The sequence below is a fragment of the Tiliqua scincoides genome, chromosome 2 (genome assembly GCF_035046505.1).
Source record: "Tiliqua scincoides isolate rTilSci1 chromosome 2, rTilSci1.hap2, whole genome shotgun sequence".
In the NCBI taxonomy this organism is placed as follows: domain Eukaryota; kingdom Metazoa; phylum Chordata; class Lepidosauria; order Squamata; family Scincidae; genus Tiliqua; species Tiliqua scincoides.
Window position 1 is genome coordinate 103,532,697 of NC_089822.1, and position 19,928 is coordinate 103,552,624.

At 44.2% G+C, this 19,928-nt stretch overlaps 1 protein-coding gene and 2 pseudogenes across 1 annotated transcript in view; all 3 read left to right on the plus strand.

The window, feature by feature from the left end:
* The first annotated feature begins 1,105 nt into the window (after positions 1-1,105).
* The window catches only part of WARS2 (tryptophanyl tRNA synthetase 2, mitochondrial), a 34,169-nt gene continuing 15,346 nt past the window's right edge, over positions 1,106-19,928 (plus strand). Inside the window, exons 1-2 of the mRNA XM_066616376.1 lie at positions 1,106-1,141; positions 18,840-19,097. Coding sequence (XP_066472473.1) covers positions 1,106-1,141; positions 18,840-19,097 — 294 coding nt within the window. The remainder of the gene's footprint in view (positions 1,142-18,839; positions 19,098-19,928) is intronic.
* LOC136643248 (5S ribosomal RNA) lies at positions 10,309-10,428 on the plus strand (annotated as a pseudogene).
* On the plus strand, positions 13,983-14,102 carry LOC136642833 (5S ribosomal RNA; annotated as a pseudogene).

The window sequence follows — 19,928 nt, forward strand, 5'->3', positions numbered from 1 at the left end:
CTTTAATCAAGTAAAAATTGTTGGGCCTAAAATTCAAGCAAAACAAGGGCACAGTTGGGCCAAATGTTATGTTCTATATTTGCCTTCTCAGATTAGTTTTACATCTCTTTGCTGACTTTCCAAACTTGCTGTCCCATCATTTCCCCCTCCCTTTTCTTTACCTATCATCTTCTCATCTTCTCCCTTAATCTTTACTTGCAGACTACAAGGGTCATAAGCAGAGAATTACCAAACATAGACAGAGGGGTGTCCTTCCAACAGTGAGGCTGCAATCCTAGAACCCAGTCCTAGGCATGTCTACTCAGTTCCTTTGTGTTCAACGGGGCTTACTCCCAGGAAAGTGTGGACAGGACTGCAGCCTCAGAGCCCAATCCTAGGCATGCCTACTCAGAAGCAAGTCCCATTACAGACAATGGGGCTTACTCCCAGGAAAGTGTGGACAGGACTGCAGCCTCCGAGCCCATGCCTACTCAGAAGAAAGTCCCATTAGAGTCAATGGGGCTTACTCCCAGGAAAGTGTGGACAGGACTGCAGCCTCAGAGCCCAATCCTAGGCATGCCTACTCAGAAGCAAGTCCCATTACAGACAATGGGGCTTACTCCCAGGAAAGTGTGGACAGGACTGCAGCCTCCGAGCCCATGCCTACTCAGAAGTAAGTCCCATTAGAGTCAATGGGGCTTACTCCCAGGAAAGTGTGGACAGGACTGCAGCCTCAGAGCCCAATCCTAGGCAAGCCTACTCAGAAGTAAGTCCCATTACAGACAATGGGGCTTACTCCCAGGAAAGTGTGGACAGGACTGCAGCCTCAGAGCCCAATCCTAAGCATGCCTACTCAGAAGTAAGTCCCATTAGAGTCAATGGGGCTTACTCCCAGGAAAGTGTGGACAAGACTGCAGTCCCTGGTCCCCCTTTCTTGTGGGGAGAAGCTCTGTTGGGTACAGTGGACTCCCTCCTAAGCTTGCCCTCTCAGCGTGCACACACACCCACATGATCACCAGGTCAAACGCAGGCACTGAGGGCGGAAGGGGAAGGCTGAGCTGGGCAGGGCAGCTGCAGTGCGCAGGCGCGCGCAGCGTCACCTGACTAACTCTCCTCTTCTTCCAACATGGCGGCGCCCATTCGGACGTGTCGGCTCGCGCAGGTAACCCAGTGCCTGCCCTGTCGCGGGGAGATGCCTCTCCGGGGGGGGGGGGCAGCTCGTTCTGGGGCCCGGGCTCCTCGTCCCGCAAGGCAGTCTCATGCCTTTCCGGGTATGGGAAGACCCATGGCAGGCAAGGGTCTCTCTCTCTCTCTCCCCCCCCCCCCCCAGGCAGCGTGGTCCTTCCCCTGCGCACAGGCTTCTTGCTCACCTCCCTGCCTGTGCTGCCTCGTGGTTGCTCAGCTAGGGAGCCAGTGTAGGAAGAGTTCAGTGCAAGGGAGGGGGATCTCCAGCCAGCCACAAAGCTTCCTGGGTGGCTTGGTGCCACAGGCGGCTCCAGTGTTTGTTGGGAAGAGGGGTCATGAGCACTACCTGAACTCCAGAGCCCAGGTGAACCAGGTGGGTAGACCTGGGCTCCAGCCTGGACTTGGTGTCTAGATCTACTTGCCAGGTAGACCTGGGCTCCTGTTTGAGCTTATGGCCTCCGTGGCTGTTTGCTAGGCTCCAGCCTGAACTCGGAACCCAGAGCTACCTACCAGCAAGGCCAGTGCTTTTAAGCCTTTTTCCATCTCACAGCACACTGCCAAGGTGCTAAAATGGTCAAGGCACACCATCCGTTTTTTGGCAGTTGACAAGGCACACTGTGCTGTCAGTAGGAGCTCACATCCCCCAATGATCCTACTAATCAATCACCCTCTCCCAAATTCCTGCAGCACACCTGGGGACCATTTGCGGCACAGCAATGTGCTATGTACAGTGGTTGAAAATGGCTGAGTTAGGCTCCTGGTTGGACATATGTCCTCCATGGCTGTTTGCTGAGAGTGTAGACCTGGGTTCCCACCTGGACTTGGAGCCCAGATTTGCCTGCTGGGTAGACCAGGCTCCTGTTTGAGCTTATGGCCTCTGTGGACTTGGAGTCCAGATCTACCCACTGGGTAGACTTTGCTCCCAACTTTGCTTCTCACAGTTTGGGGGGGGGCACACATCCTGGCCTGCCTCCTTGGACCCACCCATGCTTGGTGCCTAACCCATCTGTGAGGCTGAAAGGAGCAAGATTGTGTAAGCTGGAAAGGTGGAATACAAAAATGTAATTTTTTACTTTGCCGTTGAAAGTCCAAGCATTTTCATCCTGACTTCTTCTTGATGATTTGGTTAGTCCAGGAACCTTTTTTTAGATGGAGGTGCAGAAAGCGATCTAAGCTTCCCCCATCTGCAGTCTGAAGTGGTACAACACAGGTTTACCAGCTCGGTGAGAAACGGGGTGGGGAGATTCAGTTGCATGGGACCCTGCATTAATCAGGGTGACCAGATGTTATAACTGCGAAAGAGGACAAGGAACCCCAAAATGTAGGTCATTCAAGAGAAATGTAGGATGTGACAAAATAAAAGCTTAAAACTCACATATTGATTTCATGTGGTTAATTTAAACACTATATTACTGATTATTAAATTTAAAGCTGTATTACATATCATTTATTACTTACAAGAAGGCTATGCACTGCTTGCAGGGGCCCACTTGCAAGGACATTTAAGGAAGGTGAAAAGAAGGGCATTTAAGTTCTTTCCAGGACACAAGGCTAAAAAAGAAGACATGTCCTGAAAAAGAGGACATCTGGTCACCCTAGCCTTAATGCAAGCCCTATATATGTGTGTGTGTGTGTGTGTGGGAGATAAATGGGATCATGTCAGCTACCCACATATTGATATGTTCACTGGCCATGTCCCTCCCCTATTTGGCACTGCCCTCTTTAGACAAGTGATGAATGTGCATTGGCCCTGACACTGTGATCAGTGAATGCAGTCACACAGGGAGCATAGCTGGATCCCCTTTGCTAGCCTCCTGCTTTGGCTCTGCATGGGTGGGTAATGAATGAATGGGGCTAGACTGGGCAGTTATACAGGGCATCGTGCAGAAGAGTAGCATATGTGTGCATTTTCCCTTACTACACCCAGCACACTATCACATAACTTTGTGTGGGAGTGGTTTGTCTGAACTAATACAACTACTGTGCTGTAATGTCTGCATATATGTTAGAGGTAGTTCAGATAATATCTTCCTCCATGTGACTATGAAAAGTGGTGCGTCTCCAGAAACCTTTCCCCATGCAATATAGCAGGACTTTTCAAATTGGAGTGTTGTGATGCCCCAACCTGAGGGCCCTGGCCTCTGCCCCCTTAAGGGGCGGGGGCAGGGGGGAGGCAGCGATGCGATCCCCAGGATCACGTTGCTGAGGGGGCTGCAGGGACTGGGATATACTCACCAGTCCCTGCATCAGCCTCCTGGGGGTGTGGGGAGCCTTGCACGACTGTCTGCAGGGCTCCCCAGCCTTCTAAAAGCAAAAGTGCAGCAATTGCGCTTCACTTCCGGTTTTGCGGAGGCGGAGTGCAATCACTACGCTTTCACTTTTAGCAGGGTAGGGAGCCCTGCAGATGGTCGCTCAAGGCTTCCCGAACCCCTGGGAGGCTGCAGCAGGGACTGGTGAGTACATCCAAGTCCCTGCAGCCCTCTTAGCTAGAACTCCCCCCATAAGAATTTACAGGCTCTCAAATTCTCAGAGTTTGAGAATTGCTGCAATATAGCAATAAAATATTTCAAGTTTGAGTATGACAATCATTAATCTAGCCCACCCTCTCAGGTCATCTGAGGGGCCTCTTTTACAAGTGTCACCTCTGTCCCAAGTGAACGGAGTGGCAGCTCGGGGGCAACCTTTCTCTGTAGTGGCACCACAACTATAGAATTCCCTTCCATGGGAACTGAGAACTACTACCTCATCGCTTTTTGGCGAGGGCTCAAAACACACCTGTTCCGTCTGGCATTTGGTTGCTGAGTGGATATTTGCCCCCTGGGCCTCTGAAATACAGACGTGACTTGAGAGCTTTCCTGGACTAATTTTTTTCCCAGTAGTCCAATGATATTTGTTAGATTTTGCTCTGTTTTGATTTAGTTTTCATTATGTAATGTTAAAATTAATGCTTTAATGCCTTGGCATGGGAAAGGCGGAATATAAATTTCTTAAGCAAATAAATAAATAATCTGGATCTTATTTTACCCCAGTGGGTGGATGCACCAGATCAGTAAAATGTCATATGAACTGAACATCATAGTTGTTGTTTTTTAAAATGGAAAGTTAGTGGTGTATTTGAGGCACAACTCCCTTGATATTAAGTATCGGAGACCATATCCTCAAAACACCAGTACCATAATAAATAGGCACTCCAGGTTCTTACCTACAGTCTCTCCTGCACTTTTCTCCTTGAGAAGATCTAAATTTTCCAGCAGTTTCATAGCTGTCCAGTTAAATAATCTTGTGACACCTATTATCTCCTGCTTGTTAGAATGGAGACTCTCAAATCAATGAAAAAAGAAAAATTGCAAGAATAGAAAAGCAATAAAGAGAAGAGCTTAGGTGAAGTCTTGCAGCCTTGGGAAGTGTTTCATTGAGAAGATGATCCCAGATTATTTTCAGGGACTCTGCTGAGGTGCTGTTTCTGTCCTGCTGTGCCCTTTTTCCTTGGCAGGGGCAGAGTGAAGAACATTTTTCAGTTTTTTACTTTCACTTTAGTCTGCTCAGGATTTTCCTTAAGGAAATGATCTCTTTGGTCTACTTTGTTCTTCAGTGTCCAAACCAGTTGAGCATCATGGTGCTATGTGTGGACACTGTTGTGAGTAGACTAGTGACATCTTTAGAAGAGACACGTTCTTCAGATCTCATGGCAGTCTCTCGCTGAAACTGTCCAGTCACAGGCAGGCGTTTCCTTAAACGTTACACAAATTCCTGGGTATATTTGGGGTGCCGATTCCAAAAATGGCATCCGTTTTGTCCTGTCACGTCTAGTTTTGGAGATATAGTATAACCTCTTTAGTGAATGGTTCAATCCGCTTCCTCATGAGGAAGCCTACATCATGGCTGGCTCATGAGGAAGCTGTTTGAACCATTCACTAATGAGGCTATACTATGTATATCTCCAAAACTAGACATGATAGGGCAAAACAGATGCCATTTTTGAAATTGGCACCCCAAATTCATATCAAACCACCATAAAATTTGGGAAAAACTTTTCTGACCCTCAATTTTGTAGGTCTGTGTTTGAGTTTGCCAGTCACTCAATTATCTGAGTTTTACTTGGGTAAAAGTGCTTAACCTAAGATTCCAACTTTGAACATTTTTGCTGGTATGCCTGCCTGATGTGTCAGCAAAACACCAGTGATTGTAGTGATGTCATACCAAAGTGTTTGATACTGCCTATTCTTAATACATATTGGAGTGGCTTGAGATACTACAGAAGGCAATGTCAGCTGGGTACATGAGTTACTTATGCATGCAGCATTGCTATACAAATATGGAGATGGGTAGTATTCCACAATCTTTGGATGTTATCTGAGTGTTACTTCTAAGTATGACTCAGATAAGTACTCTGTCATAAGAGTATGGTGCCTGATTTAATTGTGCTGTTATTTGTGGGAAAAGATGAAATTTTCCCTGCTTTCTCACATTCAGAGGTCTTATTTAGAGAGAGGTAAAGTTTTGTTTAATTCACTTTGTCCCACATGATCAAGACATTCTCATATCTGTAGATTCCAATATTAAAAATATAAGTACACAAATGTTGACAAAATGGTTCCATTGGCTATATACTACACTTAGAGACTCTTATTGCAAAGTGATCTCAAGGTGGTATCTGATCCCTTGGAAAATTAAAAGAAATATTGGAACTGGACTGAAACTTTGTTGGAAAGAATGTTAGAATAAAATAACATATGTGTATGTGGTGGGCCCCACACCACATAATTAGAAAATATGGGGCAGAGATTTTGTCTGTGATTTTATCAGTTGGTCATTGGATACCTGATGCTTCAAAATTTTTGTAACTGGAGTGCTGTCTATCCAGATAGTCATTCCTTTGAAAGATTGAATCCAGGTACAAAATGTCTTTGGAAAGAACGTTTAATTCATGGGATTAAGAACTGGTTATTAAGGTTTTGGGACGCTGTGGTAATGGAGAAGGTCATGCAATATTTCAGGCTGAGGGAGATTCAAGTGAAGAGAAGGTGGACTATTTATAAATAAGCACAGACAGTTACACAGATAGTTATATAGATTTGATCTAGCAGTATGTGTTGTTTAAAGTGTCTTTCAGACAGGGAAGTGCTCCAGTCACTCCAGCACGAGTCAGCAGCCCCTTAACTTTCAAGTCATAGCACACACTGTCATGACTTTACTCATGGAAAATTTTGAGTCATTTTGAGTTGAGTCAACAGTCATTTTGAGAAACGAGTCAAGTCCTTGAGCCAAAAAACAAACAAAAAAACCCTTAAGCCTTCTTCCTCCCCTCAACCACCTATCCTCGAACCACCTATCCTCCGCCCAACACATCTGCTGCTGCCATCGGTCTGAAGGCCACACACAAGGTCCAAAAAGTGGACCTTCTGGATCGCACACAAGGTCCAAAAAGTGAGCAAGAACAGACACACACATACTAGGGACTTGAGTCTCTTTGGGTCAAGACTCTTTTCCAAGTCATTGGCCCTGAGTGGCAAATTGAGTCAGAGTCAGGCAATGTCAGCTAGACATTTTGAGTTGAGTGCCCATCCCTGCTTTCAGATGTACGTTTTTCTCTTGGTGATCTGCCTAAATATCTTTAAACTGCATTAAAGCATTTTGAATAATAAAGTATTTATAAAATAGTAAATCTGAGAATTGTCCCAAGATTATCTCTGTGTATATTTTTAAAGATTTTTTAAGATTCTCCTGAGATTAGATTTCTAAATTGTGTTGCTAGTTTTAAAATACTGTGCAGATGAGACGTTAAGCCTTCTGAAGCATTAGTTGATCCATGTTCATTGGATTGGAACCATTCTTTGGCTCTTTGATAAGAGCCATGGAACATTTGCCTGCTTGTGAGTGAATGCGCACTTGTAAGTGTGCAGTAAATATAAAAGATGGCAGCTGTAGCCTCATGGCTGAATGCCAAGGGGTGTGGCTATAATGGTGATTGGGCAGCAGTGCCCGCCCCCCAGTAACAGGTTGTTTTAACTCTTTGTGCACATAGCCTAATCTGTCTTGTCAGTTTTGTGAACCACCAAAACTGTGTCTTAACCCACAGTTTGGGAACTATTGCCATAGTGGAATTTGACTATAACTCTAGGTATCAGTCTCAAGGCCGTAGTGATCTCCAAGAGTGCAAAATGTGTACGTACATAATTTCCGTCCTGCAGCTTTAAACAACCAAATGTTCCTGGACTTATGATGGTATCCTGAAAAATTGACCTTTTCCCCCCAAACTTGAACTTTTCCGTTGGTTTGCATTGCTTTCTTTACTATGCGTGCTTAAATCAGTTGGATTTTGACTTGATGTGGTGTACAGGGCATGAATACTCTTTTAAAACCCAAATCTTTTCTTCTTAGTTTATACTGAACTGAGATCTTTATTCTAAATTTCTACACTGTTTTAATTAACAGTTGGGTATACATTGACTACATTAATCCAGCATGAAGCTGCCCTATTGACATACGTTCTGTTGAGTAAATTATTGAATTAGACCAGCTGGTTTGAATATGAGCTACTATATACCTTCAGAAGCCCACTGTTGAAACAGTGATTCTCAAGTTGCTGGGACACACTTATGTGCCATAAGAGGGCTTGAAAACTTTTAAAGTTTGCCATTCTTTGTCTCAGAACAGGGAAAACCTCTGTAGCATTGAGTTCCCTTCACCATTCACGCTTGAGGGACAGTGTGATTTTGCAAGCTCAATACTGTGCATGTCTACGCAGAAGTAAGTCTCATTTGACTGAACAGTTCAGTAGCCCCATTCAATTCAGCTGGAAATGTGTATCGGGTTGCAGCCTAAGGAAATCCCAGGATTCCCTAGCACAGTCCAGTTATAAGGAATTATTGGAAGCACTAGTCTTATTCCCAAGTCCTGGCTGTGACTGGGAGAGGAGCCTCCAGGAGGCATAAGGATGTAGCTCAGTGGTACAGTACTAGCTTTACATGCAGAGGATCACAAGTTTTGTCAGTTCCTGCCATTTCCAGAAAGGGTTGAAAGGTCAAAGAGTTGCCTATGAGCAGTGCAGACAATACTGATCTGGATGGACAAATGGTCAGTTTGGAATATGGCAACTTTGTGTGGTATTTTAATAGTAACTGTGCTATTCCACAATCACAAGGTCAGTGATGAGCAAACAGTGATAAAAGTCTCTCTCTCTCTCTCTCTCTCTCTCTCTCTCTCTCTCTCTCTCTCTCTGAAAACACTACTTCAGCTATTGAAAGTTTAGGGGAAAAGGTATTAGAGCAGAGATGTCAAACTTATTTGATACAGGGGGCTGAAGTTAGCATTCATAGTGCCTGCTGAGGGCCAGAAGTGACATCATTAAGCAGGAAGTGACATCATTAAGCAGATGATGGCCAGAAATAAGCACTTTGTTCTCACATAGAAACTCTGCAAATGACAGAAAAGAAAATCTTGTGCAAATCTTGTTCATGTTTTCAAGATATGAGAGAGCCCAATTATCATGCTGGGAGAACCCAGTTATAATGGATACTGGAGAAATTGCTTCCAGGGGCCACATTTGGCCTGTGGGCCTTCTGTTTGACAGCCCTGTATTAGAGCGTGCCTGTGGCTGAGGACTGGATGAGACTTGTGTAGGAGAAAAGCATTGTGTGAACAAACCTAAGTTTACTGGAGTTTTCCTGGTTTTCAGTTTGTGCGTTGAGGCTCAGTAATCTTTTCCACAAATATTGATGTGTGCATCTCCATAACTGTAGCTGAAGTTTTAAAATTGTGCTTGTACAGCTTGTGAGACATAGGTGTATACAAACTACACTATGTCCCCCTACGCGGTTCTATTCTGGAGGTCTGCATGGAAGGTGGAACGTACATAGTTCAAAAAGCCTGCATGAAAGCACAGGCTTCCAATTAAAAATAATATTGATTACAGTGCCAAAGAACTGTTCAGTGGCATCGCTTCACAATGGTCGATTTGACCTGTATTTTATTATCAACACAGCTTTTTTTTTTAATCGGCTAGTAATAAACATCCCTGCAGCTCTTTGACCTTCCTTACTCTTTGGCTGCAGGCAGCTGGAGCAGAATGTTCTTTTCTGGCAGGGTTTGGGAGGAGTGAGCTCCCTGAAGTCTCTCTTTCTCTGGTCAGTGGTGGGGGCCAGATTGGATTACCCCTTTAGTGTGATGTTCATCTGGCGATGCTGGGGGTGCAACTTCCCAGAGGACCATAGTACTTTGAGTGAAGGCAGAGTCCAAAGTGTGCTTCCTTTCAGTGCCACAATCCTGTGTACAATTTGTGCTTAAGTTCACAGGATTTTTTTTTCTTCCAAGCCAAAGAATGTTTAATATGGAGTTCCCCCCCCCCCCAAACCACAGCAGATGATTTGTCTTCTCTGTTGCCTGCACATATGTAGAATATGTCTCGATAAGGATGTGCGTGATCTTAGAATGCGCTCACTGGAGAAAAATATAGAAATAGCATGGTATCTGAACACTAAAATGCTCGATTTACAACTGAAGCTTTTTTCCAGGGAGTATCAGTGCTGCGCAGGTCAAAACCAGTTACTTTTTCATGTACGGTATACAGTTTGAACTATGTTTGCTAGTGGATTCAGACTTCACGTTCTCTGATTCAAGCTAAGCGTTTGTAAGAGGTTCCTCTCACTCTTCTGTCGTAGTAGTTTATCTTTCTTTGACTGGCTTGAAAACTCATAACTTTCAAACAACTAAAACCATGCAGAAAGCTGTGGATCCAATTATAATTAAGTACAAAATAAGGGGCATGATTCTTCTCCACTTCCTGAGTTGCTACTGCCTCATTAATCAGGGCTCAAGTGGTATAACCGTAGCAGCTTGCTTTTGTCGCCGGCACAGCGTCTTCTTCGTCCCCTTCCCCACCCCCTGTGTGCCTTCACAGTGGGGAAAACTAGAGAGGGAAACCATCAATCTTCCTTGTCTCGCATGTCAGCAGCGATTCGCTCCTCTCTTCCTGTGTTCTTTCCCTCTCTCGCACATACAGTATATGCATGTGGATGAGTGTAACACACGCTCCCCCCCACTCCTGTAGTTACAATTAGCTTTGCAGACCTTGGCCATCTCTTTTATCTGTTCTGTTCCAAGGAAACATCTCTAAACTGGAGCCTGCCACACTCCAAAATGTAAACCAGCAGCAACTGTTACCCTGCACATGCCCAATCTCATCTGATCTCGGAAGCTAAGCAGGGTCAGGCCTGGTTAGTACTTGGATGGGAGACTGCCTGGGAATACCGGGTGCTGTAGGCTTATACCATAGTCTTTTGAGACTGAAGCTTGCCAACCATTTTTCAACAGCTGAGAACTCATTAGAGAATTTTGGAGTGACCCCCCCCCCCTTTTCTTAAAAAGAAAGACAGTTGGTGCTGGCTTCAGCAGAGTGGGCAGAATATTGTGACTGATTTCAGCAGCAGTCACTTGGAGAGCTGTTTCTGCTTTGCTTGCATGCACCCCACAGTTTTAACAATGCTAAAAAATGGTTTATTGTGAGGCAGATACACTTGCAATGTCCAAGTAGCAATGTGTATATTATATATTTTGTAGCTTTCTCTTTGAATATTCCTAGCTAGTTTCTGCTTCAGTGTTTCTTGGTTTTTTTTGGTGCTGTCTTTTGTTTTTACATTAACTGATCAAGTGAGGTGAATGAACAATAAACATGCAAAAAGGCAAATGGTGTTGCCCCCTTTTCGTTTTTACTGTCCCTACTTCTGTGCCTTCATCTGAAGGCTCCTCTCCTCCCTGAAATATAAGAGGCAACACTTTCTTTGGCTGCAGTCCTATAACGCTTTCCTGGAAGTAAGCCCCACTGAACACAAAGGTATTCAATTCTGAATAGACATGCCTAGAACTGCTCTGTTAGTATGGTGATAAATGGTGGGAAAGGCTTCACCTGCTAAATTTCTGTGTTAGGTTGCTGCAAAGATGCGGGGGCAGTTTTTTGGGCTGCAAGGATGTGTGTGGTAAAGCGGAAAACCTTGTATGAGAACCAGAAATTAATTCTGCAAAGCCAATTGAAATGCCCTTGAGTGGTGGAATGGAAGTGCAAGTACCTGCTCATTCCTAGTGCATTCTTGGTGTCCCTTAGAAAGTTGCTGTCTCTCAATCTTGCAGAACTAGTGTGGGGATATAGGACTACTGTGTTTCCATAGTACCAAATTTGCATGTGAAACTTGTTGCTATTTTCTAGTACATCCTGTTAGCATGAAGCAGAGATGAACTGGTCTTAAAAGTACGCTATACAGCAGTAGTTCTCAAACTCTGCATCGTGGGTCACCTGATTTTTGGCGTGTCATGGAACTGGCGCTATCCAGAAGCCACAAGGCATTCTGGGCCACATGGCAGCCCAGAAAGCCTTGCGGCTTCCCAGTGGCACCCACACACAACCATTCCATTGGCTGCCTTGCGGCCTTGCATTGTGATATAGCAAGGCGTTCTGGGACACAACTGCCATAGCTGACAAAATAGGTCGCAGCAGTAGAAAGTTTGAGAGCCGCTGCTGTAATAGTTTTCTTAAATGTGAAAGGCATTTACTCTGGATAAAGATGCTAAGTCTTGAGTTCCTACAGTTTGACTTTGTATCTCTTGTGGCTTATATTTTTCCCCTATTAAAAAAACAAAAATTAACTACAGTAAAGAGTGGAGTGTGCAGCTCTGATATCCTGACCTCAGACTTTCACTAAAGCACATTCCAGCCCCATGATTTCATGACACCAGGCTGAACTCCCTGCTATGCTGCCTTCTGACTCTTGCAGGGTGAATAAACAGGGAACGAAACTTATAGAAGGCTAGTGCTCTATGTGAGGTTTTTCAGTGCTAGGATTCCAGAATTCGCATTTTTAAATTAAAATTTTTGTCTCTTAAGTGAAATACTTTGTATTGTCCGGGATACTTTTTATTAACAAAGTATCAAACAACCTGACAGAAAATACCATGCAATAATTATGATTCATTAATATAAACTATCAAAACAATTATGAAATTTATTATATTGCTTCAGTTTGTTGAAACTATTAATAATTTTCCATGTATATTCCCTTTGTTATACCATCATATTCCAAGCATTTGATCTGAGATTTTCTTCTCAGTATTATAAGGACTTCTCTCTTATTTCCATCTCCTATCTACATCATTCTGCCCTTCCTATACTTGCACCCTGTCCTAACCAACTTTCCAGCACCAATGCAGCTGTGCCAGTGGGGCAGTCTTCTGTGGTCGTGGGGCAATCACAGAGCCCTCCTCAAGGTAAGGGAATGTTTGTTCGCTGACCTTGGGCCATATTGCAGCTGTGTTGGCGCTGGAAAGTTGGTTAGGGCTATATTGGGCTGTAATATACATAAAATCAGTTTTAAGATTTTTTGAGAGAGTTTATACTCGTCGTAATTCCACAACAGCAGTGCTTAAGGTGGCTGTATTTCTTAACTCTTAGGCTGCAATCTTATCCACACTTTCCTGGGAGTAAGCCCCATGGACTATAATGGAACTTACTTCTGAGTAGACATGCATAGGATTGGGCTCAAAGTTTAATTACAAAGTATTAATTTTAATACTTAAAATCTCGTAATACCAATGTTTAATGTTTGCTAGTTTTATGTTGGTAAATAAAATCAGTGGTACTGGATTTCAAACCTGATGTCAGCTAGCCTGTCCATGGGGAGCTATTAGTGTTTTGAAATATATTCTCAGATTATTTCTATTGAACATTTTCTCTAAAATTCAAGTTGGTTCTTTTAATCAATCGGGTCATCGTTCAACCTGTTGCTTCCTGCTCGATACCCAGTTTCTCAAAACACTGTATTTTTGCTGCCATTTATTAGTTTATGAACATTCCATTGCACATACTATCTGCTGGCTAACATTTTGTAATTTCTGCATGAGGGAACAAAGGTTATTTCTTCTTTTTTCATGCTTTCTCTTTTCCTAAACAGCTTAAATTGTGCTCAGGGAGCGTCATTCCCAATTGTGCTGTGTTCGAGCATCTGCAATTTCCTTCATCAGATTCCAATTTGAGCTCAGTATTTTTATAAAGGATATGGGGGGGAGACACCTTTTCTACAGATGTACTGCAAATACCATTTGTGATTCAGCTTAGACAGTAACTAGTTGTGCATATGATGTTTCTCTGCTTCAGCATTTAATTGTTCAAATGATTTGTTTTTCTGATGCTGAAGGCTGAATGGGGGGGGGGGGGCGCGAGAAGATGAGCATAATTTGCAGAACCTGGTAGAGAAAAGAGTATTCTTAATTTGAAGTCCAGGGAGTCATACTACACTTCTTCTCAGCTTTAAACATTGGCACATGGAGAATATTTTAAATAAAAATATTTCCAGTTGATTTCAGGGTATAATGGAATGTTTGAAGTGTAATAGATCAAACCATGACAGCCTGAGTCTCCTGGAGACTGGTCAGCCTTCGAGGCTGGAATAGAAGAAAGCGAACTTTCAAAAATGCTGCAATTTAGCTAAGCTATACATATGTAATTCTTTTAATCTTTCCCCCCACAAGCCAGTTGTTCCCAGGCACTTAATCATTTCAGTTGTTTCCCTCTGAACTCTTTCCAGACTGTCAATATCTTTTTTGTTACCCACAATGGGTTGGAGTATTTTAGGTGTATTTTTGGGCTGTGCACTCAGTGTGATCACCCCGTGGTGGTTCGTGAAAGCTTTGTTGTATTACTGTACACCTTTTAATTCACAGACCTTTGGTGAAATGGTACTCTCTCCCCCTAAAGACCAGCCTTGTGCAAGGACACTGGCAACAACATTTTTCGGGCAGGCCTCATGGCTAGTACACCAGCTCCCTTATGCATTAACACATGATGCTACCCTGCACATGCCTGATCTTGTCTGATCTTGGAAGCTAAGCAGGGTCAGGCCTGGTTAGTACTTGGATGGGAGACCACCTGGGAATACCGGGTGCTGTAGGCTTATACCAGAGTCTTTTGAGACTGAAGGTTGCCAACCATGATGCTACCTGATACTGAGCCAGGCCACTTGTCTGTGTAGTTTGTTGCTGCTATCTCTGACATGCCATGGCTGACCAGGGTCACAGGCAGATAGGAAACTCTTCCAGCCCTGCACCCTATGATCCTTTGTGTGCTGGGGATGAACTTTCGGTATGCACACCATGTGTTCCACCACTTGAGCAGTGGCCCTACCGTCAACAGCTTGCTGTGCCACATCATAGCCTGCTTTTGCATATGATGATGATGATGATGATGACTATTTAGTCATACTGCTTTTCAACAAGAGTAGTTCACAAAGCAGTAAAATAAATCAATAGATGGTTCCCTGTCCCCAGAGGGCTCACAGTCTAAAAAGAGTTACAGAAGAGACTGCAGGAAACAGCCACTGGAAAAGATGCCATGCTGGGATGAAGAGTTGCTCTCCCCTTGCTAAATAGAAGAGGGCACCACTTTGAAAGGTGCTTTTTTGCCCAGTTAGCAGGGCTGAATTGAGAAGAGTTTCAAAAGTGACGTTTGATATGATACCGCAGTCTGTTCTTCAAAGACAAACATGGTTCTGCTGGGGTGTGTATGCCCATGGGCATCTCTTAAGGACAGTACTGCACGCCAGCAGAAATGTGGGCCTGCCTCTGAAAATGTCACCTCCCTGTTGGATGCTTCCTCTCCATAACATCTAGTAAAACTTGCCATATCCTGATACCATCATGTCATGTGCTTCTTTCATCCCAGCTCTACAGCATTTTTTGTTCTGTGGTGGAGAAAAGGGGCAATGCACCGCACGATGATGTTGGGACATGGGATAATATTTTACGGCCGTGTTATGGGAAGAGGGTGAATGCCAGGCAAAGGATAACTGCTTTCAGTGTCAATATCCCTTTCCTTCTGGAACTGTGCAATTCTGTCCTAAGTTTTTATTAGTTGTCTCAGTTAGAAATGGATCTTGTGGGTTTTTTCCAGCAAAAATTTGATTCCACTGCAGTTTTGAACCTTCGCATAAGCTTCACTTAAAAGTTCACATTAATGGAGACTAGAGTTAAAGGGACCACCCAGATAGTTGCTTGCCTTTCTTGGAGATGCAACTGTCAGGGCTCAGTTATGATTGATGATTTAAACTGCTTTTTTTTAAAAAAAAGCCTAATACCGGGTTATATCAGAGATTTTTCAAAAAGCCTCCCTGAATAATGTGCCTCTGTTTAGACTATCATACTTTAAGGTTTCTTTCTTGTGTCAACAAGAATACTCAATTCGCACGAGAGTAAGGGAGATGCTTAATGCCTGAAAAACATTCTGGCAACCCTGGTGTGAATGGGCTAGCAAAAAGAAATCTAATAACCAGAGGTGGAAATGGTGATGCTACGGTATTTAGAGTTTTTTTTCCAAGACCTTGCAACTTTCTCTCTTGAACTTATAACCTTGTTTTCTCTGCAGGTTTTAGCTAAACAGCCTCTTCAGCTGTTTCTAAAATTTAACAGCCTGTTAACATGTATGCTTACTTAGAAGAAGATTCCACTATAGGCAGGGAGCCTTACTCACAACTAACGGTGCTTAGAATGCCAGCTTTTGCACAGTGATGTATTTCTAGTATTTTACTGTACTTTGTTTAAACCCATATGCTCTTCAACAAGCCTTTGGCTCATCTCCAACTGAGACCAAGCCTAAATAAATGCAACTCCATTTACTTACAGGTGTGGACACTAAACTATGGGGATAAATTTTCTAGGCCTTGTTCTTATGTGATTAAGAGCCCAATCCTGTGCTCGGCGGCATGGCTCTGTGGCCACTGCACACAGTTATTATTATTATTATTATTATTATTATTATTATTTTATTAATTTATACCCCACCTTTTTGCCCAACGGGCACACAAGGCGGCTTACAATTTAAAAGTGCAACATGAAAAACAATTAAAAACAATTTACAATAATTATAAAATCTAAAAACAAACAAACCCGTGGATTTTCATATAAGAAGCAAGAACGCCAGCCAGCCTGTCAACAATTAAAAGCTTTTTGAAATAAAAAGGTCTTCAGTCCACGCCAAAACGTTAGCAACGAGGGAGCAGTTCTCAGTTCTATTCCACAATTCAGGGGCCACCACCGAGAAGGCCCTCTTCCTGGTCGCCGCCCCTCTTACATCTCTTGGTGGCGGCACAGTCAGAAGGGCCCCCCAGATGATCTAAGAGCATGGGCAGGATTGTAGGGAAGGAGGCGGTCCCTCAAATACCCCGGACCCAAGCCGTAAAGGGCTTTAAAATTCAAAACTAGCACCTTGAATTGGGCCCGGAACAGAACCGGCAGCCAGTGTAGCCGCCGGAGCAACGGCTCAACAGAATCAAACTGACGTGCACCAGCAACCACATGAGCAGCCGCATTCTGTACTAGTTGTAATTTCTGGACCGTCTTCAAAGGCAGCCCCACGTAGAGCGCATTGCAATAATCTAATCTAGATGTCACTAGGGCATGGGTTACTGTGGCCAGGTCCGCGCAGCTCAGGTACAGTCGCAGCTGGCGAATCAGCCGAAGCTGAGCAAAGGCTCCCCTGGCCACCGCCGCCACCTGGGACTCCAGGAGCAGCTGTGGATCCAGGAGAACCCCCAAGCTGTGGACCTGCTCCTTCAGAGGGAGTGCAACCCCATTCAGAGCAGGACGATGCTGTAAGGCATGTTCACGGGGCTCACTGCTGGGCTCCCGCCGGTGCTAGCCCAGCTCCTAGCGCGGGGCAGTCGCCCAGCTCCTGCGGCTCAGTGGTCTCCCAGACCACTGAGCTGCGGAACGTTAGGTGGGGGGAGGAGGTATTCTGGGGAAGGGGGAGGCTGGTGGTGGGCGGAGAGAGGGCGGAGGGAGGTGTGCTGGGGGACGGGTGGGAGGCGTGCTGGGGGGAGGGAGGGAGGGAGGAGGATCCGCGGAGCTCTGCTCCACAGGATCGAGGGTGCTCATGTAGGGCTGCGCGTAGGACTCCTGCTGCAGAACCTGGGTGCCCCGGGCACAAGTGCCTTTGTTGTGTAAATAGACCCCCCCTTGCCAGACACTCCCTGTGCAGGCTACTGGAGACCAATTGCCTTTTCTTTGCATTAAGAACCTCTTCTTTGTTTTGTAAACAGGTGCTCTGCTACTGGCTATGGGATATCTGATTGCCTCATTAAGAGCCTCTTTGTTGTGCTTTGGCCACTGTTGTGTCCCTTGTTAGGTGGAAGGTTTTCCTTAGGTGGAAAGTCGTTAAGCAATGCACTCCTGTGTATCCATTCTTTGCTGGCCCTGTCTCTCATGCTTTCCGCTGCGTGTGCTATGCTGTCTTTTTGCATGTACTACACTGTAAAGTACCATCATGGTGCTTTGTAAAATATTTTACACATTTCATCTAAGAGAACTGAGCTACATAAAAGCCTGTAATCTTTATATTTTGTGTTCTTCCCTAAAATCACCACCAAACTGAGTGAAAGACACGCAGGTGGAAACAGGATTGTAATTCTAAGGCTCGGAGACAAAGATTGCAGCCATCTGTTGGAAGATGTTAACATAAATACTCCGGACTTCTGAGCTGGGGTGGAAATGCCTTAAGTCACTTTTGCAACACCTACAGGCCAGTGCAAGTGCAGTTGCACCGGCCCAAGAATGCATCTGGATTGTGCTCTGAGTGTGCCATGTGGGTATTCTGAGATGAAGTTCTAGATATATTTCTTTCATCACCCCAATTAATGCAGCAAGCATCCAGGAGTTTCCCCACACAAAACCTGGATCTGGGTAACATATTCTTTATCTTTAAAAACTCATGTACACCTATTATCCAACTCAGATTCAAGGCGAAAGTATTTGACCATTTAAAGACGTGGCTGCATATTCCATGTTTCATATATATATGCTTCAGCATGCACCAGTATACTCTTGAGTGATCATATCTGCCATTTAAAATGAGGAACCACTCTAAGACTGTGATTAAATGAACCCAGGAACAATAGATCAGTCTGGTTGTGGAAGAGTAGCTGTTGGGGCATGTTCTACTGGAAAGTTGTTCTGTCAAAGCCCTGTGGAAATCAGGGAGAGCTTGTGAACACAGAGAAGTGCTAGGGGTACCTTAGAGTAAACCGGGGTAGTGTCCAGAGTTGCTTGCTCCAGGAGGATAACACACAACCCAGTGTTCTGTTGTCGTGTGATATTTCCAAGGTGACAATCTTCTCCTTCACCAATATTTGCTCTGAGGATAGGGGTGTGTGTGTCAGAACCAGGGGACATCCACTAAAATTGAGTGTTGGGAGAGTTAGAACAGACAAGAGAAAATATTTCTTTACTCAGCGTGTGGTTGGTCTGTGGAACTCCTTGCCACAGGATGTGGTGATGGCATCTGGCCTGGACGCCTTTAAAAGGGGATTGGACAAGTTTCTGGAGGAAAAATCCATTATGGGGTACAAGCCATGATGTGTATGTGCAACCTCCTGATTTTAGAAATGGGCTATGTCAGAAGGCCAGATGCAAGGCAGGGCACCAGGATGAGGTCTCTTGCTATCTGGTGTGCTCCCTGGGGCATTTGGTGGGCTGCTGTGAGATACAGGAAGCTGGACTAGATGGGCCTATGGCCTGATCCGTTGGGGCTGTTCTTATGTTCTTATGCCCAAGTTTGCAAGTATGAACACAGGCATTCATCTTGTTTTGTTACTGATGTTCATTTGCTATACAAATAACAAAAAACTATGTTTCTGTTACAGAATAAAGGCCTGAAAAGGATTTTTTCTGGTATTCAGCCAACTGGGATCCCTCATCTAGGAAATTACCTTGGTGCGATCACAAATTGGGTGAGCCTGCAGGAAGAATGCAACTCTGTGTTATACAGCATTGTAGACCTCCACTCGCTCACAATACCGCAGGAGCCGACTGTCCTCCGTGAGAGCATCCTAGACATCACTGCTGTTCTCCTGGCCTGTGGCTTAAATCCACATAAGTCCTTCCTTTTCCAGCAATCTCAGGTCAGTGTCTATCTGTCTCTAACTTATTAAACCCTTTGGAGCCTTCCTGTATGTTTTGGTGAGCGAGTCTGTCTCCAAGTAATGCATTTTCTCTTTGCGTTGTTATCTATATATCTACTTTAGAAGATAGTAATTTTGGCTGTACTTTGAAGATACTTAGGTCATGTAAGATTAAAGCACAGAACATCTACATTTGCATAAAAATAGTTTTGCCAATTTGCATCCTCCTGCCAAATGCTTCAAAACTTAAAAACCTGCAATTGTGGAAAAATCCTTCTCATTGTCTGAGAGAGAAGCATATCTGACACGTAGACCGCCTGCTAGACTATTTTGTTGACTTTGTCACTCATTGTGTTGTGAAACTTGTAGCTGTTCAGAATGGGGCAGTAACAGAAGGCTATAGTTAGCACAGTCCCAGTGTTGGTCAATGGTTAAGGTTGTGTACACGAGTAGTATGTGAATGGTATTTATTGTTTGTTTAGAATACATATATTCAACCTTTCCTCGCTTAACACATGTAAAGGGGAATTAAACGCAGAAAAGGTATTAACCCCCCCCCCCAAAGCACACTATCAAATTTAGGCAGGTCATCACTTATCTGTGTTGTGTTAGTTAGTTCTAGTTAGTCTTTGTCCCTCACTTCAGCTTTACAACAACCACAATTTTAAAATAGTTGAAAGGGTTTAAGATCCAGAACACAAACCCAGTAGGTATGAGAGGGTAGCTAACACATAAAAACAGGAATCTTTGCGGCATTTGGTTCTAAATGAAGATTTGCTGTCCCTTGAGAGAGTGGAGGAAGCACGCTCTGGGAGAGAACATACTCTGTTA